Source organism: Triplophysa dalaica, chromosome 6, assembly GCF_015846415.1.
Source record: "Triplophysa dalaica isolate WHDGS20190420 chromosome 6, ASM1584641v1, whole genome shotgun sequence".
Lineage (NCBI taxonomy): Eukaryota > Metazoa > Chordata > Actinopteri > Cypriniformes > Nemacheilidae > Triplophysa > Triplophysa dalaica.
This window is the reverse complement of record NC_079547.1, coordinates 280,038-304,623: the sequence shown is the minus strand read 5'-3', so window position 1 is coordinate 304,623 and position 24,586 is coordinate 280,038. Positions and strand designations below refer to the sequence as shown.

At 37.0% G+C, this 24,586-nt stretch overlaps 3 protein-coding genes across 4 annotated transcripts in view; 1 reads left to right on the top strand and 2 right to left on the bottom strand.

The window, feature by feature from the left end:
* LOC130424495 (transmembrane protease serine 6) overlaps nucleotides 1-8,602 on the bottom strand; it is a 38,172-nt gene extending 29,570 nt beyond the window's left edge. Inside the window, exons 1-6 of the mRNA XM_056750189.1 lie at nucleotides 8,345-8,602; nucleotides 8,157-8,271; nucleotides 7,536-7,678; nucleotides 469-536; nucleotides 205-386; nucleotides 78-119 (exon numbers count right to left, since the gene is read on the bottom strand). Coding sequence (XP_056606167.1) covers nucleotides 78-119; nucleotides 205-386; nucleotides 469-536; nucleotides 7,536-7,678; nucleotides 8,157-8,271; nucleotides 8,345-8,392 — 598 coding nt within the window. The 5' untranslated portion in view covers nucleotides 8,393-8,602. The remainder of the gene's footprint in view (nucleotides 1-77; nucleotides 120-204; nucleotides 387-468; nucleotides 537-7,535; nucleotides 7,679-8,156; nucleotides 8,272-8,344) is intronic.
* Nucleotides 8,603-9,955: 1,353 nt separating this feature from the next.
* LOC130425191 (interleukin-2 receptor subunit beta) lies at nucleotides 9,956-21,929 on the bottom strand. Of its 2 annotated transcripts, none has more exons than XM_056751306.1 (10): nucleotides 21,249-21,929; nucleotides 14,980-15,091; nucleotides 13,151-13,274; nucleotides 12,974-13,061; nucleotides 12,780-12,882; nucleotides 12,571-12,707; nucleotides 12,299-12,482; nucleotides 11,595-11,715; nucleotides 11,433-11,517; nucleotides 9,956-11,291 (listed from the first exon to the last, which is right to left on the bottom strand). In XM_056751306.1, the coding sequence occupies exons 2-10, from the start codon at nucleotides 15,044-15,046 to the stop codon at nucleotides 10,644-10,646; spliced, it is 1,557 nt and encodes a 518-aa protein (XP_056607284.1). In that variant the 5' UTR covers nucleotides 15,047-15,091; nucleotides 21,249-21,929; the 3' UTR covers nucleotides 9,956-10,643. The 2 variants fall into 2 exon arrangements, with proteins under 2 accessions (XP_056607284.1, XP_056607285.1); XM_056751307.1 differs by having other exon boundaries at nucleotides 21,753-21,929.
* A 62-nt stretch (nucleotides 21,930-21,991) lies between these two features.
* On the top strand, nucleotides 21,992-23,896 carry rps19bp1 (ribosomal protein S19 binding protein 1). The gene is made up of 4 exons (XM_056751308.1): nucleotides 21,992-22,149; nucleotides 23,076-23,192; nucleotides 23,282-23,379; nucleotides 23,475-23,896. Exons 1-4 carry the CDS (start codon nucleotides 22,002-22,004, stop codon nucleotides 23,604-23,606), a joined length of 495 nt encoding a protein of 164 aa, XP_056607286.1. The 5' UTR covers nucleotides 21,992-22,001; the 3' UTR covers nucleotides 23,607-23,896.
* Nucleotides 23,897-24,586: the final 690 nt, after the last annotated feature.

Sequence of the window (24,586 nt, the reverse complement as noted above, 5' to 3'; positions counted from 1 at the left end):
CATGAGATGAAAAAACAAACTCCAAATCCTACAGTAAAAGTAAAATGACAAGGAAAGAAAATCATAAGGTTTCATACCAAATGAAGCTTGAAAAAGCTCTATAACTTTGGGGGTGGTTTCTGGAACGTAAAACAGCAACACGTTAAAATAAGAAAAACAAATGAAGGTTTGTGAGCGTGAGGCAGATGAGATGATGAATGTTACCGGTTACACTGAGAGATGACGGGAGGATCTGCAAACCCTCATACCAGGAGATGTGTTGTGTGTGTGTGAAGCGCTGCAGTTGTCTGTACAGACTCTCATTGACACGCTGAACGCTCACATCATCTCTCTGACTGCTGGGAACGGACAGAATCAGCCAGAAATGTGCCACCAAACTCCCGTCTCTACACAACAACACAACATGAGGCTCAGGAAGAACTCCAGGACAGACACATGATGATGATGATGATGATGATGACGTCTCACCCGAAAGCAAACACAAGCGTGGAGTTGAAGTATCTTGACAGATCTGTGGACCTCACCAGCTTCTCCACCTGTGAACAACACTTACTCTGTCACTTATCAAGAATGTGTTGTGTTTTCTCACCTGACCAATGCTCACTGTCTTTAAGAATTTGAACTCAAAATATAAAACACAAATAGAGATGTCAATGTTTTTTCTGATCAATGATGTCTGATTTATGATAATGATGTCTGATCACTAATAAATGATGTCTGATCACTGATAATGATGTCTGACTGATGTATGATCACTAATAACTGATGTATGATCACCGATAATGATGTCTGACTGATGTCTGATCACTAATAACTGTTGTATGATCACTGATAATGATGTCTGAATGATGTCTGATCACTAATAACTGATGTCTGATCATTGATAATGATGTCTGACTGATGTATGATCACTAATAACTGATGTATGATCACCGATAATGATGTCTGACTGATGTCTGATCACTAATAAATGATGTATGATCACTGATAATGATGTCTGATTGATGTCTGATCACTAATAACTGTTGTATGATCACTGATAATGATGTCTGACTGATGTCTGATCACTAATAACTGTTGTCTGATCAATGATGTCTGACTGATGTCTGATCACTAATAACTGTTGTTTGATCAATGATAATGATGTCTGACTGATGTCTGATCACTAATAACTGTTGTCTGATCAATGATGTCTGACTGATGTCTGATCACTAATAACTGATGTATGATCACCGATAATGATGTCTGAATGATGTCTGATCACTAATAAATGATGTCTGATCACTGATAATGATGTCTGACTGATGTCTGATCACTAATAACTGTTGTCTGATAATGATGTCTGACTGATGTCTGATCACTAATAACTGTTGTCTGATCAATGATGTCTGACTGATGTCTGATCACTAATAACTGTTGTCTGATCAATGATGTCTGACTGATGTATGATCACTAATAACTGTTGTTTGATCAATGATAATGATGTCTGAATGATGTCTGATCACTAATAACTGTTGTTTGATCAATGATAATGATGTCTGACTGATGTTTGATCACTAATAACTGTTGTCTGATCAATGATGTCTGACTGATGTCTGATCACTAATAACTGATGTATGATCACCGATAATGATGTCTGATCACTAATAAATGATGTCTGATCACTGATAATGATGTCTGACTGATGTCTGATCACTAATAACTGTTGTCTGATCAATGATGTCTGACTGATGTCTGATCACTAATAACTGTTGTCTGATCAATGATGTCTGACTGATGTATGATCACTAATAACTGATGTATGATCACCGATAATGATGTCTGACTGATGTCTGATCACTAATAACTGTTGTCTGATCAATGATGTCTGACAGATGTCTGATCACTAATAAATGATGTCTGATCACTGATAATGATGTCTGACTGATGTCTGATCACTAATAAATGATGTCTGATCACTGATAATGATGTCTGACTGATGTCTGATCACTAATAAATGATGTCTGATCACTGATAATGATGTCTGACTGATGTCTGATCACTAATAAATGATGTCTGATCACTGATAATGATGTCTGACTGATGTCTGATCACTAATAACTGTTGTCTGATCAATGATGTCTGACTGATGTCTGATCACTAATAAATGATGTATGATCACCCATAATGATGTCTGACTGATGTCTGATCACTAATAAATGATGTCTGATCACTGATAAATGATGTCTGACTGATGTATGATCACTAATAACTGATGTCTGATCACTGATAATGATGTCTGACTGATGTCTGATCACTAATAACTGTTGTCTGATCACTGATAATGATGTATGAATTATGTCTGATCACTAATAACTGATGTCTGATCACTGATAATGATGTCTGACTGATGTCTGATCACTAATAAATGATGTATGATCACTGATAATGATGTCTGATTGATGTCTGATCACTAATAACTGTTGTATGATCACTGATAATGATGTCTGACTGATGTCTGATCACTAATAACTGTTGTCTGATCAATGATGTCTGAGTGATGTCTGATCACTAATAACTGTTGTTTGATCAATGATAATGATGTCTGACTGATGTCTGATCACTAATAACTGTTGTCTGATCAATGATGTCTGACTGATGTCTGATCACTAATAACTGATGTATGATCACCGATAATGATGTCTGAATGATGTCTGATCACTAATAAATGATGTCTGATCACTGATATTGATGTCTGACTGATGTCTGATCACTAATAACTGTTGTCTGATAATGATGTCTGACTGATGTCTGATCACTAATAACTGTTGTCTGATCAATGATGTCTGACTGATGTCTGATCACTAATAACTGTTGTCTGATCAATGATGTCTGACTGATGTATGATCACTAATAACTGTTGTTTGATCAATGATAATGATGTCTGAATGATGTCTGATCACTAATAACTGTTGTTTGATCAATGATAATGATGTCTGACTGATGTTTGATCACTAATAACTGTTGTCTGATCAATGATGTCTGACTGATGTCTGATCACTAATAACTGATGTATGATCACCGATAATGATGTCTGATCACTAATAAATGATGTCTGATCACTGATAATGATGTCTGACTGATGTCTGATCACTAATAACTGTTGTCTGATCAATGATGTCTGACTGATGTCTGATCACTAATAACTGTTGTCTGATCAATGATGTCTGACTGATGTATGATCACTAATAACTGATGTATGATCACCGATAATGATGTCTGACTGATGTCTGATCACTAATAACTGTTGTCTGATCAATGATGTCTGACAGATGTCTGATCACTAATAAATGATGTCTGATCACTGATAATGATGTCTGACTGATGTCTGATCACTAATAAATGATGTCTGATCACTGATAATGATGTCTGACTGATGTCTGATCACTAATAAATGATGTCTGATCACTGATAATGATGTCTGACTGATGTCTGATCACTAATAAATGATGTCTGATCACTGATAATGATGTCTGACTGATGTATGATCACTAATAACTGTTGTCTGATCAATGATGTCTGACTGATGTCTGATCACTAATAAATGATGTATGATCACCCATAATGATGTCTGACTGATGTCTGATCACTAATAAATGATGTCTGATCACTGATAAATGATGTCTGACTGATGTATGATCACTAATAACTGATGTCTGATCACTGATAATGATGTCTGACTGATGTCTGATCACTAATAACTGTTGTCTGATCACTGATAATGATGTATGAATTATGTCTGATCACTAATAACTGTTGTCTGATCACTGATAAATGGTGTCTGACTGATGTTTGATCACTAATAAATGATGTATGATCACCGATAATGATGTCTGACTGATGTCTGATCACTAATAAATGATGTATGATCACCCATAATGATGTCTGACTGATGTCTGATCACTAATAAATGATGTCTGATCACTGATAAATGATGTCTGACTGATGTATGATCACTAATAACTGATGTCTGATCACTGATAATGATGTCTGACTGATGTCTGATCACTAATAACTGTTGTCTGATCACTGATAATGATGTCTGAATTATGTCTGATCACTAATAACTGTTGTCTGATCACTGATAAATGGTGTCTGACTGATGTTTGATCACTAATAAATGATGTATGATCACCGATAATGATGTCTGACTGATGTCTGATCACTAATAACTGTTGTCTGATAATGATGTCTGACTGATGTCTGATCACTAATAACTGTTGTCTGATCACTGATGTCTGACTGATGTCTGATCACTTATAACTGTTGTCTGATCAATGATGTCTGACTGATGTCTGATCACTAATTACTGATGTCTGATCACTGATAATGATGTCTGACTGATGTCTGATCACTAATAACTGTTGTCTGATCACTGATAATGATGTATGAATTATGTCTGATCACTAATAACTGATGTCTGATCACTGATAATGATGTCTGAATTATGTCTGATCACTAATAACTGTTGTCTGATCACTGATAATGATGTCTGAATTATGTCTGATCACTAATAACTGTTGTCTGATCACTGATAATGATGTCTGAATTATGTATGATCACTAATAACTGTTGTCTGATCACTGATAATGATGTCTGAATTATGTCTGATCACTAATAACTGTTGTCTGATCACTGATAATGATGTATGAATTATGTCTGATCACTAATAACTGATGTCTGATCACTGATAATGATGTCTGAATTATGTCTGATCACTAATAACTGTTGTCTGATCACTGATAATGATGTCTGAATTATGTCTGATCACTAATAACTGTTGTCTTATCACTGATAAATGGTGTCTGACTGATGTTTGATCACTAATAAATGATGTATGATCACCGATAATGATGTCTGACTGATGTCTGATCACTAATAACTGTTGTCTGATCAATGATGTCTGACTGATGTCTGATCACTAATAACTGTTGTCTGATCAATGATGTCTGACTGATGTATGATCACTAATAACTGTTGTTTGATCAATGATAATGATGTCTGAATGATGTCTGATCACTAATAACTGTTGTTTGATCAATGATAATGATGTCTGACTGATGTTTGATCACTAATAACTGTTGTCTGATCAATGATGTCTGACTGATGTCTGATCACTAATAACTGATGTATGATCACCGATAATGATGTCTGATCACTAATAAATGATGTCTGATCACTGATAATGATGTCTGACTGATGTCTGATCACTAATAACTGTTGTCTGATCAATGATGTCTGACTGATGTCTGATCACTAATAACTGTTGTCTGATCAATGATGTCTGACTGATGTATGATCACTAATAACTGATGTATGATCACCGATAATGATGTCTGACTGATGTCTGATCACTAATAACTGTTGTCTGATCAATGATGTCTGACAGATGTCTGATCACTAATAAATGATGTCTGATCACTGATAATGATGTCTGACTGATGTCTGATCACTAATAAATGATGTCTGATCACTGATAATGATGTCTGACTGATGTCTGATCACTAATAAATGATGTCTGATCACTGATAATGATGTCTGACTGATGTCTGATCACTAATAAATGATGTCTGATCACTGATAATGATGTCTGACTGATGTATGATCACTAATAACTGTTGTCTGATCAATGATGTCTGACTGATGTCTGATCACTAATAAATGATGTATGATCACCCATAATGATGTCTGACTGATGTCTGATCACTAATAAATGATGTCTGATCACTGATAAATGATGTCTGACTGATGTATGATCACTAATAACTGATGTCTGATCACTGATAATGATGTCTGACTGATGTCTGATCACTAATAACTGTTGTCTGATCACTGATAATGATGTATGAATTATGTCTGATCACTAATAACTGATGTCTGATCACTGATAATGATGTCTGAATTATGTCTGATCACTAATAACTGTTGTCTGATCACTGATAATGATGTCTGAATTATGTCTGATCACTAATAACTGTTGTCTGATCACTGATAAATGGTGTCTGACTGATGTCTGATCACTAATAACTGTTGTCTGATCACTGATAAATGGTGTCTGACTGATGTCTGATCACTAATAACTGTTGTCTGATCACTGATAAATGGTGTCTGACTGATGTTTGATCACTAATAACTGATGTATGATCACCGATAATGATGTCTGACTGATGTCTGATCACTAATAACTGTTGTCTGATAATGATGTCTGACTGATGTCTGATCACTAATAACTGTTGTCTGATCACTGATGTCTGACTGATGTCTGATCACTTATAACTGTTGTCTGATCAATGATGTCTGACTGATGTCTGATCACTAATTACTGATGTCTGATCACTGATAATGATGTCTGACTGATGTCTGATCACTAATAACTGTTGTCTGATCACTGATAATGATGTATGAATTATGTCTGATCACTAATAACTGATGTCTGATCACTGATAATGATGTCTGAATTATGTCTGATCACTAATAACTGTTGTCTGATCACTGATAATGATGTCTGAATTATGTCTGATCACTAATAACTGTTGTCTGATCACTGATAAATGGTGTCTGACTGATGTTTGATCACTAATAAATGATGTATGATCACCGATAATGATGTCTGACTGATGTCTGATCACTAATAACTGTTGTCTGATAATGATGTCTGACTGATGTCTGATCACTAATAACTGTTGTCTGATCACTGATGTCTGACTGATGTCTGATCACTAATAACTGTTGTCTGATCAATGATGTCTGACTGATGTCTGATCACTAATTACTGATGTATGATCACTAATAACTGTTGTCTGATAATGATGTCTGACTGATGTCTGATCACTAATAACTGTTGTCTGATCACTGATGTCTGACTGATGTCTGATCACTAATTACTGATGTCTGATCATTGATAATGATGTCTGACTGATGTCTGATCACTAATAACTGTTGTCTGATCACTGATAATGATGTATGAATTATGTCTGATCACTAATAACTGATGTCTGATCACTGATAATGATGTCTGAATTATGTCTGATCACTAATAACTGTTGTCTGATCACTGATAATGATGTCTGAATTATGTCTGATCACTAATAACTGTTGTCTGATCACTGATAAATGGTGTCTGACTGATGTTTGATCACTAATAAATGATGTATGATCACCGATAATGATGTCTGACTGATGTCTGATCACTAATAACTGTTGTCTGATAATGATGTCTGACTGATGTCTGATCACTAATAACTGTTGTCTGATCACTGATGTCTGACTGATGTCTGATCACTAATAACTGTTGTCTGATCAATGATGTCTGACTGATGTCTGATCACTAATTACTGATGTATGATCACTAATAACTGTTGTCTGATAATGATGTCTGACTGATGTCTGATCACTAATAACTGTTGTCTGATCACTGATGTCTGACTGATGTCTGATCACTAATTACTGATGTCTGATCACTGATGACAGATGTGCTGTGGTAGGTTTAGTCTCACCATGTTCTGCACACGTTTGGACTGAAGTGTGAAGTCAGAGGAGTGGTGATTGGACAGATCTGTGGTGAAGTTGTGGTTGAGTATGGAAACACTGGCGGTGTACTGCTGAACCACACGTGCCTCCAGAACCCAAACCCTGTACTCTGAGAAACAACATCCACACTCACACACTGTATGAGACACATGACAAATGTGCTTCTGTTTATACACCTTAACTTTGATATTTGTACCTTAACTACAATAGTTTGATCCTGATATTAGCATTAAAACTATGGTTTTCCACATTCCACATAGGGATACTAAAGCACACCTTTGTATTTAGTGTAGACAGCAGTAAATCGTGGGACACAAATACCTCATGTGCTGAAAAAATATCAGCACTCATACTCTGTCTTTAAAAAATGGTCTCTGAGCATCCCTAATGAATCGTAGTAGTATACCGTAGTATTTTATAGTAATAACATGATCTATAGGGATTTAATCAAACGTATTGAATAGGCTACTGGTTCATTCTTTAACATTTAATGCTGAAAACACTTTATTATCTATTCATTTTACCCCTGTTTACTATGGTAATCACACTTCAGTATATTGTCACGTGGGATGCTTTACTCTCCTCACCAATAAAATACCAGATAAGAGATGAAGATGCTGTCAGGATAAGGATGATGATGATGGTGATGATGAAGATGATGACAGAGTTCGAGCAACTTCTCTTCTGACCTTCTCGACACATCTGCGCATAATAAACACACATCAGACCAATCAACTGTCAGCAATCACACATCAGACCGCTCGTGCTCTCTTACACTGTCTCCCCGACTCGGATTCGCTGTGAAATCGTTTTCTAGCTCCATCCCTGATGTGATCTGATCCGAACCGAAGTGTTATCTCGAGTCCCGCTTCGGCTCCATGAATCTCAGCGCGCGCTCGTGAATCTGCTCGGGTTCGTCTCATTCAGCTCTCGCACACACGGCGCGTTCTCGTTCTTGTTGAGCTCGCTGTGTTTGTCAGTCCAAAGTTCACGTGGATCAATACTGTGACGAACACACTGAACAGGACAGAGCGCGCGCGTTATGATTCTGTGTGCAATGATTATAATAACGGATCTCTCTCTTAACCACAGTCACCGCCCAGCGACGCATCACCTCCACGTGACGTCATAGCTCACCTGTGCGCTCCGCTGAGACAAAACCGTTCTTTCTTTTCTTTCTTTCTTTCTTTCTTTCTTTCTTTCTTTCTTTCTTTCTTTCTTTCTTTCTTTCTTTCTTTCTTTCTTTCTTTCTTTCTTTTCTTTCTTTCTTTCTTTCTTTCATTTCACTGCATTTACATAAACATGAGTTGACTTAAGGCTTGAACTTTCTGACTGATACATAACAATATCAATTAAATATATATATAAAAATATGAATTATATATAAATATGTATATATATATATATATATATATATATATATATAACAATATCAATTAAATACATGTATATAACAAAATTAATTAAATATATATAAAAAATATAATTTATATATATGTGTATATTGAAATCAATTAAAAATATATATGTATAACAAAATCAATGAAATATATATATATATATATATAACAATATAAATTAACGAAATCAATTAAATTGTGACATACATATATATATATATATATATATATATATATATATATATATATATATATATATATTTCACAATATTAATATATACTATATATATATATATAAATCTATTTAATATGTTTGTATAACGAAATCAATTAAATACATATATATCTTATTAAGGGGGCACGGTGGCTTAGTGGTTAGCACGTTCGCCTCACACCTCCAGGGTTGGAGGTTCGATTCCCGCTTCCGACTTGTGTGTGTGTGGAGTTTGCATGTTCTCCCCGTGCCTCGGGGGTTTCCTCCGGGTACTCCGGTTTCCTCCCCTGGTCTAAAGATTGATTGGCATCTCTGGAAAAATTGTCCGTAGGGTGTGAGTGCGTGAGTGAATGAATGAGTGAGTGAGTGAGTGTGTGTGCCCTGCGATGGGTTGGCACTCCATCCAGGGTGTATCCTGCCTTGATGCCCGAAGACTCCTGAGATAGGCGCAGGCTCCCCGTGACCCGAGGTAGTTCGGATAAGCGGTAGAAAATGGATGGATGGATATCTTATTAAATCTTATGAATGATTTTAAACTACTTTTTGAATACATGTTTTCATAAATTCATACATTCATAAATAAAGCTTTCAGGCCTGATTGAGGTATTGATTCCAGACATTAATCCGTATTACAATTCAGTTTGTAAATTTGATATTCACACATAAACAGAATCATTACTTTATTTTGTAATACGCCTGTGACCATTTTTTTATAAGTTAAACTTTTCTGTATCTCATTATTCAAATATCCAAACAATTTCTACTTGACATGTCAGTTATGTAATGTAATTTTATTTATAGTAAAGGGGAAGTGTGGAAACAAAGGGCCATAAACTGTTTGAGGAAAACAACGTTTTTCTTGTGAACGTCCAAGAGCCACAAACAAAGATGTGAGTCCAATCCAAGGTTTTATCTGTGAAGCTTCATTATATGTTAACAGAGTTGCTACATTTGCACTATGATACAAACCTGTGTGTGTCTTTCATCCAGTCTGAAACCCACTCAGAATAAAGCTGTAACACACACGCATGCATGCACACACACTTCTTTTTTTAAACGATAGCAGCGACCTGTAGTAACTGAGAACTACTGACAGATGTTAGGACGATAACAGACAAATGAACGGATCCCAATGAAGCCACACATCAACGTCTTGTGGTTTTGTGTTTCTTCTAAAGCGTAACAAATGAATGCCATTGATTACAGTCCTATAAATCAAATATATATCTTTATATTAATACAGCGCATGAGGGTTATAATATTATTAGCAGGCTTTTAAAAACCTGAATGTCTCTGCATCATTTTCACTTCAAAACTCTCTTTTCTTAACTTTCCTTCTATTCCTAAAACCGCTCACTGTTGCTTCTCTAAAACGTCACAATATTTCTAGTGGTAATCTGAGAGAGTCTTGACGTAACACAAGAACAGTAAACCGCAGCTAATCTCAGATCAATTCCGCATTAGTTTTGGACATTTGCGACTGGCATGTAATCGCCACTACAGGGCTCGATCATTCCACAGGAACTCAAAAGCTTCAGGTCCAAGTCTATGTGAGGAATCAGACGGAAGGGTCCTGGTACAAGAGGCGTCTGCTCACAGCTCAGCGGGAGGTGTTTGTCTGGGTGCGGGACGAGCAGGTTCAGGAGGGGGGGAGGACTGGGGAGGTCAGTCTCCTCCATGCTGTCGTCAGCCCCCGCGGCGAACCCCGAATCTGGACTTTGAGTGTCCTGCCGGAGCTGCTCCAGCCTCTTCAGAGTCTCCAGCTCAGACGCTTCGTTGCTCTCCTCGGCATCGCGAGTGACGTCGGCGCTGTTCAGCATGACCTCTCCCGGGCCACCGATGCCCCCAGCAGGGCCGTAAGAGCAGTGCGCAGAGCAGGGTTCAAGAGCGTCCACGGGCCCCTTTGAGCTCTGAGACAGAAAGTAGGTGGAGTTTGAGAAGTTGGAGGTTTTGGAGGTGTTTTCCCATCCGTTCTTCGAAGCGTCGCCGTGTCTGTCCACCAAACGACACTTGAGGTTGTCCTGAAGCTTCACCACCTCCACCGGACTGACCAACTCAGAGTCGACTGTGATGAAGTGATCAAGAGCGAACGATGAAACCAGACCAGACTGAGACGCACAGAGAGAGAAAACACCCCGTCAATTAATCTCATCAATATAACATCTCGACCTTATGAGCTCTTTGAATCAAGAGGCTGTTTCTGCCTTTATAAACGAAGGTCGTGAAGCAAACAAACAACTGCAACTCACTGTGAAGTTTCCCTTATGATCCAAGTTTAAATCATTGAGGAATTTGCTGGGATCAGGAATATATGAAGAACGAATCTTCTGCAGACTGGAATGATCAGAGAGGATGATTATTTCAAATCCGTTCATCACACAACTGTTCCCAGATCAGTGTCACACACTCACCATTTGCTTCCATTACATTTGACGAGAAGGCTGAGGATTAACATGAGTGCGAGAGCCATTCCTGTGACTGTGATCCAGATGATGAGTGAAGATGAGTTCAGCTCCAGAGAATCAGCAGCCACTAAAAGGGAAATCACAATATTCATCAAACATTTCTCTTCTCTCACTCTCAATGCTCTTATTGTGTTCACATATGATCGACATGATAATCTGTGTGTGTATTGGTCTTGTTTTTATATCCCGGTGGGGACCTAAATCTGAACACACACCAACACATGCCGACTAGGGCCACAAAAAAGGCTTATAAATCTCCCTTTTTTTTTTTAACTCTAAAAATGCAAAAAGTTTTCTGTGTGTGAATACATGAATGCTAACAGAACACATGAACATCAGACATGAAGTTGATTATTTGCTAGTTTTTCGAGCTGATGTGAAATGAAAGAAGAGTATCTGCTGATTTAATTACATGAACTTTCTGAATCCAATGTTTTGCTCTGTAAATCTTGGTGGTTCTGTTAGAGTTCACCTGAGCACGGCCGTGTGTGTGTGTGCACGTATGATGATGACACTGTAAACATAGTTTTGCTGCTTACATCACAACTCAATTGAGTTATTTACTGTTTTTCAAGGCATTAAATAAACATTAGTAACAGTGTAACTGTTCATTTCTCTCATTCACTTTGATGCGTGTTATTGGCTCTCACCGGGTAGGGGGCGTGGTTTACCCACTTTAGAGGTCCACTTGTACTCTGTGCTCCAGTCGCTCCACTTAGCAGTAGTTTGACTGGATAATTTATCTCTCACCCTGAGCACATAGCGCTGATCTAAGACCAGTAAATCCTTAGGAAGCACCAACCAAAGACCCTCTACATGAGTTCTCTCCACATCCTGCACAAACACACACACACAGGTCTTTAGATCTTCACACCTTCCTATGAAAAGAAGTGAAGTGTGAACAGATAGAGAAGCAGCTCACCATCCAGTTTTCCTCATCAGATCTGAACTGCAGCTCAAAGTCATGATACTTCAAATATTTGTTCAGAGGACTTCCATGACTCCACGAAACATTGAACCCGTCCACTTTCAGCTCCACAGGAGGAAACACTTTCACTTCTAAACACAGACACAAGTTTATGCTCAACATCTCAACACAAGCAACGAGAGCTGATTCTGGCTCATATTTACCGATCTCTTGGGCTTTTTGTTCTTTTGTCTGAGCCACGGGGTTCTTATGATTCTCACACGTCACATTTTGAGAAATATTGGCAAACTGTATTATGATTCCACCCTATATCAGAAGAAAGAAAACAACACAAATCTTCTGTGTCTGGTCTCTGTCTCTGTGCTTGATGTTGATGAAACGATCAAACTCAACTCACCTTTTCCTCAAAAACAACGCTGGCCGTGAGGATGTTGACCTCTGAACTCTTCATGGTCATTCGCTTCGATTTAGTATAAGTATTGTATCTAAAATCAAAAGAAACGTATATTATTATATTTTAAAGGAACAAATGCAACTGCAGCATGGTTCATGTTCATTGTAGAGTGATTCCTACCTTTTTCTAACATACACATGCAGGGTGCAGTTTGTGTCGGCTGTGATGGGCGGATGGAGATCTAGATTGGAAATGTTCCACACACATGTGAATGTGTTGAAATAATCATGATGACACCGTAAACCTACGGACAAACACAAATCACTCACAACTCTCTGAAGATGTTTTCTCATAGAAATTGTTAAATGTGTTTATTTCTATACCACTTTTATAAAGTGACACAAAAACCAGGGCTCGACTCGTCAGGGAAAAGTGAATGTTTTGTATGGGCAAGTGAGAGAGAATTGAACGTTTACCGGAGAAAAAAAAGATTAACAGTGCTTTGAAAAAATTGTTCATAGCTGAGAATAATAAGAAAATGTGCATTAGACACAGCTGCGTGTTTGTGTTGTGGTTGTTTTGGTTTGCGTGTGACATTAATCTACAGCGCACCGCATTGAGTCCATTTAACTAATGTTAGATGTGGACGCATTATTCAAATGTCATCTGGCTGTTCTGTAGTCTGAGTGAATTATGTGCACAGTTTAACATACAACACGAGTGACGGTCGAGGATTTATCTGCGTCTGCACTGAATGAGGATATGAACACATGAACTTCATCTGTTGATCTGAGAGTTTATTTTACGTTTGAGTGAAGCTATCGTCTAACACTCTGAAACTCAAGCGTCTTCCCGTTAACGTGAACAATCGGACGGAAAAATACTGTATTATTCGCTAAAGGAAATTGTGGTACCCTTGAGGTAAATGGATAAACTGCATATAGGAATTTAACTACAGTTTATTATTGTAAATATCACTTTAGTGTACTTCAGCAATTTATGTGGACAAAAATACTACTATTGTAGACTACAAAAAATTAAATACACAGAACTTAGAAAAAATAAAACAGATTTAGGTAAACTGAAAGCTATATAGCCCTAATCTATCCATATGTATGTGACAATAATGTCTGTTATTTGCCTATACATCTGATGAACTGCACTTTTTTTGATTGATGACAGACTTTTAATACTTGTGCCACAACTGTTTGTCTTGTGCTACACAACTTTAAACCTCTGGAGCACCAGTGCTATGGGCAACACAAGTAAAGATACAGATCTGACACTAATAAGAATTCCTGCTGGCCTTTGTTCTATAGCGATCAGGGATTCTTTTCATTTAGGTGGCCGCAGCGGACACTACGTAAAAGGCTTATAAGCAAACCTGACCAGAAACAATTATATTGACACTTCAAATGAAATATCATTTTTTATCTTCGGACAAGTCATTTTTGTAATCAGACAAATGAATAAAAAGATATTGACAGATGACAATCCTTCTTGTCAAGCCCTGTATAAATGATCATTCCTCACTGTTTGAATGTGACCGATTTAAGTGTTAATGTTATCAACATATTTGATTTCTATTCTAAGTGTTATTACACGTTTATCACACGCAGATAAACACACACACACGCACACACAGACAGACACAGACAGACACAGACAGACACGCACAGACACACACATGCGCGCACACATTTACATTTAGGCATTTGGCAGACGCTTTTATTCAAAGTGACTTACATTACTTTATCCTATACATTTATACATAGCTATTTGCAATCCCCTGGGATCGAACACACAACCTTGCGTTGTTAACACAATGCTCTTACAACTGAGCTACAGGAAAGTGCACACACACGTTTAACTAACATTTTTTAGACTTAACCCTGAACGAAAACGTCTATAATATTTTTTAAAAAGGACATCCCCAAAAGAAAATTCTGCTCAGGTTTAGCCTTTAGCTTCAAATTAGAGACATTTGAGAGGTCCAAAAAAATTCTTACTTTGATCTGTGAGGGATTCATGTAGGATCATCATCATCATCAGAGTCAGAATTAGCATCCTGGCCATCTCCTCCCAGCTCACATCTGCAAGTCCTCTTCAAGTCAACAAAAACTGAGAGAGAAAGAGATACTTCATTCTTGGTCGATGCAGTGTAAATGTCTAGAGAAGATTCTGTTTCTCCCCAAACACCTTCAACAGTGAATCAGAGGCAGGTGGAAAAACCCAAAGCCACAGAGAGAAGAGACCAGAAACACACACACATTTATAGTGACATGGGTTGTGGATGTGACATTTACGATTAAACAACAGGAAATGAAAAATGAGTGGGAGGTCTCCCTCGCTCTCTCTTAAAAATAAAGTGATAAACAGAAAATCAGTCACTAATAATAAGGTCAATAATCAATTACATGACATTGTTGTGTTACATGTTTTTAATATAAAAGAATGAGATGGAGAAACATCGCAAACTCAACATCCTTATCTTACCATTAAAAACCACCACATCCTGTAACACTAATATAACCACACAACTCTGTGTGTGTGTGCGTGTGTGTGTCCATGTGTATGTGTGTGTGCGTGTGTGTGTCAGGGGCACATTTCCGAGCAGGAGAGAAGCTTTACAAGAGAAGTGACCACAACCTGTGGTTGTGACCCTAAAACCTCTTTATCTTCATCTATCTATCTATCTATCTATCTATCTATCTATCTATCTATCTACCCGTCCATCTCTCTCTCTCTCTCTCTCTCTCTCTCTCTCACACTCTCTCTCTCTCTCTCTCTGTCTCTCTCTCTCTCTCTCTCTCTCAGCTCTTTCTATCTATCTATCTATCTATCTATCTCTCTCTCTCTCTCTCATGCTCTCTCTATCATCTCTTTCTATCTCTCTCTTATCTCTCCCTCTCTCTCTCATCTCGTTCTATCTCTCTCTCTAATCTCTCTCTCTCTTCAGTAGTTTTGGTTGATGTGTCAGTGTGAACAGACGCAGCACATCTGATGAAACACCTGTTTTTCATGTGATGGGAAAACACCTGCACCGCTTTCAAGTCTAACAGATTCATTTTAGTCTTTTTGGAAAACACAAGTGTCAACCAGAAGGCTGCGTATCGAGTGCTGGTGAAGATCTTTGAAAGGAAGCCTTCGTTTCCCCCCCATCATTTGCACCACAAAAAACAACAAGACGACACTGAACCTGTTTTGTTATGAAATGAGAAAATATTTTCAGAGTTGAAGATGTATGTTTCCATTACTTTTGTTGTCAATGAATCAGCTCATTTAAAACGGCTGATGTTATAAATCACAGAGAGATCACAGACGGTAGATCCATGATTCTCATTCACTCAACTGCATTCAAGGAAAGTCCTTTAATAACATTTAGTGGCGGCAGGTTCAGTTCCTGCTAGGTGCAGAACGGTGGGCTCGCAGATATACTGGGTGGGCATTTAGCACAAAAGATTTTTTTTCTAATAAGAATGTGTTTTGGTAAAATTATCGTTTTGGTTGTTTCTGTGAACTTCTGACAACATTTCTCCTAAATGTAATCTAAAAATGTTGTATTTTTTGGCAGAAAATTAACTGCCCATACGATCTGTGTTTTTAAAACAGAAACATCGCAAAAAAATCATATTTAGCTTCAAGCAGCACAAAACTAATGTTTGTATATGTTAAAAAAACAATGTTTTATGAAAAAACCCAGATTTTTTGTTATTTCTGACTGTCACTCTTAAGGTTTTACTTTTGTTGTAATTCAACAAACACTGTAATATATGACTGCAATACATGCAGGATTTAAATGATTTATGATTTTATAAATATAAAAAACACGCTTTCATTACAGAAGACTGAGAGATTAAAACAAGAATAATTCATGTTGATTATTGCCTTTTATAAAGTGATTTTGTGTATTTTTTTACGAATCAATAAAGCGGTGTGTAACCTGGACGTAAATAGAAGACTATACAGCGGGCTAAGATCAATCCCCATCACTGAACCGTCAATGACTTCTGTTTAATTTAGCAAAAATCTCCTGTTTTAATGAATGAATCTAATTAAACTGCACAATGAACTTAACAAACTTTTGCTGTTTGTTTATGAGGTCGGTTTTACATGCTGTTTATAAGAAAAGCAAGTGCGCCTAAGATTCCTTTGCATGCTTCTCTGTACAAACTAAAGCCCATCTGTGAGTGAAGAGTGGCGTTGCTTCCAGCCAATAGATTTTTTTTATTTTCATTTGGTGGGCAAGACAGGCATTAAGGTGGGCTCAGCCCATGCCTGAAGCCGGCCCTGAGTGGTGGAACATCACGCATCATCACAGAGAGAAACCACAATTACTGCCGTGCGCATGTGTCATTCTTGCTCAACACAGAGGACTGATGTTAAAAGAACACGGGACAGACATCACATTGACATATGTTCATTTAACACACGCTTAACACAAAGTGATTCACCATAACAACAGAACATAAATCTATGAGTACAAGCAGAAATATCAATGGAGCTAAATGAGAAGAGCTCACACGTCTCTTTCATCATGAATTATATATTACAGCAGACCTGATGAATCTCTCTCACTAACCCTGACCTTCATGACACGACAAGATCACATCTGCTGGAGGAACATTTCAAATTCAACTCTTCAGGGGACAAACACTTCCATCACTTCTATCATCTACTACAGCGGTTCTCAACCCTGGTCCTCGCCAACTTTTGATATAGTTTGTAAATCCTGTAGATTCAAAGATTGGAGTCCAGTTAACTAGTTCTTGCTCTAAGTTTCATCAGATCTCTCTTGATCAGGATATATGACTCAGTCTGGACTCAAAACATCAACTCTGTTGTGACTTCAGATCAACCCCGAGATGAAAATGAAAAGGGAAGAAAAGCAGTCAGCAGATGAAGCGATGATCAGAGTTTATTCATGCCAGAGAGAAAGTCCTAGTTGTGTTTCAGTGCTCAGTCAAACTTCATCAGACTAGAAACACATGCATCAGGTGTTATTATATCAACACAGACTGCTTCACAACATTCATCCCTGTGTCTCGTAACGTTATTTAAGACCTTGAGAAGAGATCATTGGAAACCCTTATCTAGTTGTGAAGACAACACAAAACACCATCCAACATAACATTAAAGGGATCATATGACACGGCTAAAATGAATATTATGGTTTGTTTAAGATGTAATGTAATGTGTATACATGTTTTAAGGTTAAAAAACGCGTTATTTTCCACATACCGTGCATGTTTGTATCTCCTCTCTGCCCCGCCTCTCTGAAACACGCTGATTTTTTCAAAAGCTCATGGCTCTGAAAAGCGAGGTGTGCTACGATTGGCCGGTGGGTCAGTGTGTAGTGATATACTACTAGAGCGTTTCAGCTCTGACCATATTCGGAACATCAGGTTCCAAAGCAATTGTACTGACAGGTGATAAAATGTCATCGGTACTTCCTCATATCAATCTGAGACGAATCTGATACGGAAAATGAAGATGAACCTCAGCCGATACATCAATTTTGCCAGCGCGACTTGAGCAGGATGTATAGGATTGGTTTTATTAAAAAAATATTATGTTAAATAGATAAAAACTAGAGCTGACTGTTTTACCTTTTATACGAACTTATAAAGACTATAAACAAACAACCATATACAACATACAGAGTTTGTGTGAGATAGAACCAAGCTGGCATTACAGCCGGGAATGGTAACATAATAAATAAGGGCGCTTTATATCCCATTATAAACACCACATTTGTTGCCTCTATTTGGAACATTATTACTGATTATTAGGACTTATGTTGTCTTTTTTCGCGTTGCGTGCATGTCTGCAGTTGCAGATCACAAACACACAACAAACTCAACTCGCGATAGTCCCTAGCAAGGTCTTTTACAATGACAATATACTGACAGGCTGTGAATCTGAAGCGCCTTTCATGCGAAGTTGGAATGGTTGGAATGACCCCACTGGTTAACCAAAGCTTTCGTGCATTGCTGGTCTTGAAATCTTCCACAAAATGACCCCTTTAAACAACATTAAGAAAAGTCATATAGAGTAGAATAGATAGATAGATAGATGAAGTAAGTGTCACATCTCTTCACCACATTGTGTCTATTTCAGCCACTTTCCCTTTTCAAACCGACAGGTTCACAGAAAACTGAAACTGCTACTTTCACTTCAACAAACAAACAGAACAGAGTCGATCTGCAGACATTTGTCTCACATTTAAGTGGCTTGTTTCAAAATTTTGAGTGTAAATAAAAGAAAAAGTATTTTTTCTCTCTCTTTGAGCACAGACAGACAGACTAGACTAGACTACTTTAAATTGTGTCAGAAGTGAAAAGCACAAACACCTGAGAAATTAAACAGGCCATCATTTAATATCTATTGTTATACAAATCACTGAGACACTGATGTTTGTTTTTGTAAGGAAATTAAAGGGATATTTTTCAGGCAAAACTAAATTTCCCCACGTTTTCCTCCCCATCAAGGCATCCTAACTGAATATGGTTTTCTTCTTGAAGAAGTTATAATACCACGTATCATTTTACTTCCAAGCGGTAGAATGGGAGTGAATGGGTGTTGATTTTTGAAGCTCCAAAAAATGTATCCATCGATCAAAGAACTGCTCGACACGACTCTTTAAGCTTAACAAAGGTCTTCTGAAGCGAGAAGTACCAAGAAAAGAGTAAGAAATGGGGAATTTTGTTTTGCCTGTGAAATATCCCTTTAAGTACGTAAATTACAAAGTTAGACTATTCTTCAAAACTCTGTTAAAAACACTTTCATTTAGGGATGAAGCGATATGTACATTTTTGCAGATAACAATAACATATAATTCTTTAACATTGGAAGCCAATAACCAATATATTGGCCGATATGCAGTACCTAAATAATAATATAAAGGGGACAATTGCTTTTATTTGAAAACATTGACTGCAGAAAACAAGATCACCATGAGTTATTTTTTTCCCTCCTTAAATCATGTATCAAGCCCACTTTACACTAGCTCAAGATTCTTTAACTTTCAAACTTTTCTGGTGTATTTTTTTATTTAATAAGAAGCAACACAGAGAAGTGTTCTTAATATCCACATGACTCACAGGTCTCCAGACAGAAAGCATTCAGACAGCAGTCGGCTTCATACAATGTGCTTTTGTGCCTATAATATACACATTGAAACATATCTCCATACCGTCCCTACATCACAATGTTTTGAATGACGACAGACAGATGGTGCTGCGCTGTATTTTAACTGTGAGCAGCCTGCAGCTGGAGAAGTTTAAGCAGATGAAATGATTATGTAAATGATGTATCGGCTATAATATATCAACAACATTAAAAATGACCATTTATCGGTCGATAAATTATTGTGCATCCCTTCTTTTATTAGTACACTTGTGCTATAAACTTGAAACTTTTCTCTACTGCAATCTGGATTAAGGCAGGACAGAAATAAAAGAGGATGCTCAGATGAGATTCGCTCAGACATTTTACAGAAAACAACAACAACTGAATATTCAAGAACATCATCATCATCTGAATATAACTATAAATGTAAGTGTGCTTTATTGGCATGAAAAAATGTGCATTGTATTGCCAAAGCATTTGCAGCTGGTCTGCGTACGATAGTGCAAGTATGTGTATAAACGAAATGAAATGAAGTGTGATGTATGTAGTGCAATTTAAAGTGGCTTATAATATATGTAAATATATAAAAACAGAAATAGAGTATAGTTAAAACAAAGATGAACATAAGTAAACTATACATTTAAGTATCAGATAAGATAATGTTATGTAGATGTAATGGAAGCATCAGGTCAGGGCAGATAGATTGTTCTCTCTGTTGTTGAGACAGAAAAACACATGTTGTGCAATTAACACAATCTCTATCTCAAACACACACCTGAAATAAATTGAAACAGATATTAAAAAGCACTTCTCTAATGATCTCAAGACTGAGGCCGGAAAAAATAGTAGGCGACTTCACCACAATCACCCACAAACACACACAAACACACACAAACTCCACCTCAAGACACATCAACACAACTTAAAAAATGTGAATGATAAGACGAGAGATCCACAAAATGTGATGTGTTCATAGAATAATAATATCTTAACCACACAAACACACACACACACACACACACACACACACACACAAGCGCGTGTATAAGGACATTTCACAGACTTCTATAGTTTTTTACACATCTAACGTTGGTTATAAACACTACAACACACTAGACGAATAAAAAAATATGATCCAGTGACTGACCTTGAGTCTGATCTCATCTGATCTGATTTCTAGGTGAAACATCACTCATCTAACGTTACTCAAAGAGATGTTTCAGATAAAAGCTTTCCGTTTTCTTTCTTTCTTCTCGTTTGAAGAGCATTAAAGGGTTGAAATGTTGCGGTTCGTTTCTCGCTTCTGTAGAAACCGCGTATCTCACTTCTCTGAAAATCCCCGAGATCTTTCCTCAAACACTTCCACATCAATGTCACCATCATCATCTATAACTGCTGCTAAAATTAACAACATCCGTAAATAACAACTATAATGATATTCAGTGTGTCAAACACGAAAACGGACTCTTTTCGATTTAAAATCACTTGTGTGTGTGTGTGTGTGTGTGTGTGTAGGTTTGATTTGTGCTGCTGTAGCGCCCCCTGCATGCGACGCTGCGGATTATGACATCAGAACAAAACATACAAACAAAAATATATAAACAGATAAACCTGTATACAAACACACACATTAATGAACACAAACACTTACCCTCACATTAAACATTAGGAATTATCCCTCACACTCGCATTTGATTTACATTCATCATATTTACACCATTTTGGCATTTAGCTGGCGTGTTTTTTTTTCAAAGCGACTTTCATTTAACTCCACTATTCACATTAATTACAATACTGATAATGTATTAGAATATGTTCATTTGTGCGTCTCATGTGAATGAAGTTGTGTTGTGTTTCTGAACGGAACTCTGCGGATCAGTTTGATGTTTCCCGCGGACGCATGTTCGCAGAGCACATACAGAACAGAGTGAATTCACGTGCACGACACGTAATCTTTATTAACAGTGAACGTGTTTTTCTCAAACGTATTCATCAAATCATGTCAGCATCAGTGATACGAAGAGGACTTGAACTGTTCAGTGAAAAAGGTAAATAACTGATCTGTTTAATCTGTTTATTTATATGATTATGATGTTTAGTGCGAGTCTTTCACGTGAGTGTTAACACTCATTTACAGATCATCCCGGTTCAGAAACAAACAATAATATAGCCCACGTGACAATGAAAATACTGTACTTCAGCATTCTGTAGTATTAACTGTGGTGAATCGATAAACTGTAGTTTACTTTAGGACTGTCACAATTATGAACTTTTCCAATGTGGGCTTAATGGTCTATTAAGTAATGCGATTAATTGCCCGTTTAAAGGCTTTGAAGATTATAACGATTAATTACAATTAGTTTATTTAATGAATAAAACATAGATAAATTAATAAATGTGAAAATTCTGTTAATAACCAGTAATATTCCCAATATAGTGAACATAACAGAAAGACTGAGATGTTAAGATGATGTTGTCTTGCTGTGTAGATGCATCAAATCTAGAATCACTTTAAGTAAACTCATAAAGTAAAAAAATACAAATCTGATACAACTCAAATGATGAAGAAATGTCAATTTGAACACAACAGTGAGTGCAGATCAAGGACGGTGGATGTAAAATGCTGCAGATCACCCTTGTTTTCTTACAATCATCACGGTTATCTGAAATTATTGTGATCGTGTCAAAGATGATTGTTTAATCATTGTGACAGCCCTAGGATACTTTATTATTTACTATTCAAATGCACTGGAACTTCAAGAAATGTTACTACACCTTACTATTAAATATTAAGGTACACCAGATCATTGTTTTTATGTGGAAGAAGATAAACTTTGAAGTACACGACATTGTTAAAAAACAATGATGAGAAATGCAAAGAATAGAACAAATATTCATAGTTTAAGGACATTAATATTTGTGTGTGTAAATGTGTCATGTAAAATATATTTAACTTGTTTATATTTTTCTTAAGATGGAGAGAAGCATAAACAGAAACCGAAGAAGAGCAGTCGTAATAAACAGCGACTTCACAGACAGACCGTGAAGAGCAAGACTACAGTCAAAGACAAACACATTAAGTCAGCTGTAGGTGAGTCCGTCTGTGACACACGTCAGATTATCATCAGTGTCTTTTACACAATTCCACAGATCCATTAAAGTCTGCTCTGCTTTTATCAGATGAATATAGAAAAAGACAAAAGAAGAATCAACTGAGTTCAAATCTTGAATATTTCCTGGCTGCTGCTAACAAAACCCAAACAAAGCACACAGGAAAGGTGAGAACCTGTCATCTGTTTATTCTCCTAATCTAATCAGATTTATTTCCCAATGTGTGTTATAATAATCATGTTATTTCATCATTTACCTTCAGATCATACAGCAACATTCTGGTCGTCGTGCTTGTCATCAGCCAGATCTGCCCGTCACCAAACCCGAGGAGAAATCTGTCTTTACAGAGCAGGAGTTCCAGAAATTTCAGCAAGAATATTTTTCGAAGCTTTAACATTCTGGAGGACCCTTTATTTCTCTGGATGATATGACATTCTCCAGCTGCTGGAATCTTTCACTCTTTTGACGCTTTGACTAACAAAGATGTGCTGATGAAATTGTTTGTGATAAAACATATATGTCGGCTCAATGAATATTAAAAACAGGAACATCAGGAGACTCTTATTTGTTTCTTCTTTCCAGTTTGTCTAAAAGTAACTGAGAATACTTAGTTGGTGTGTTGTGTGTTAAGTACTGTAATTGTTGACTGACACAAGTAAATAAATGTTCTGTTATTCTGAGCAACTAAGTGTGTTTCTGTTTGTGATTAATGTTTAAAACTCTCTCATCTGTGTTTTTTTCCAAACATTCGCTTCTGTGCTTTGTCTGTCAGCACCACGTCCGTCATTCAAAGCCAAATATAGTCTCGAATTTCCTCATAGTGTATTGCTCACATGGTTGAAGTGAATTAAAGGTTCAGATGAGATGTAAAAAAGAAGGGAAAAAGTCTACTGAACAGTTTGATTGTTTCATTCATTCCTAAGTGTTGTTACATGCACAGTTTCTAGAAACTTTGTTACAAGCTTATATTCAGAATGTTATTCTAGAGATCGTGGAGTAACACTTAATAAATACACAAACATATGGAGTTAATTTCGGGAATGTGCCAATGATGTCAATGTTCCAGCTGTGCTTCTGCATTCGTGAATCATCTGACTGATCTAAAAAAAAGGTCAAGAAAGACAATTCTTGATCATTGCTGAAATGTCTTTTAGTTTCTTCAGACATCAGACCGTATAGTTGCAGCTTTTCAAAATGTACTCCAGACATGACAATAAATAATAGATATTGTAAGAATGAACAGTTGGACATTCACAGAGACATTTCTACTGTCTGACACTTCTACTTCTACTAATCTACTGCACCTGTTTCCTTCAGAAACAAGAACTAACAGAATCTTCTTCCTCTAGGTCCACATGACTAACAGACACAGAA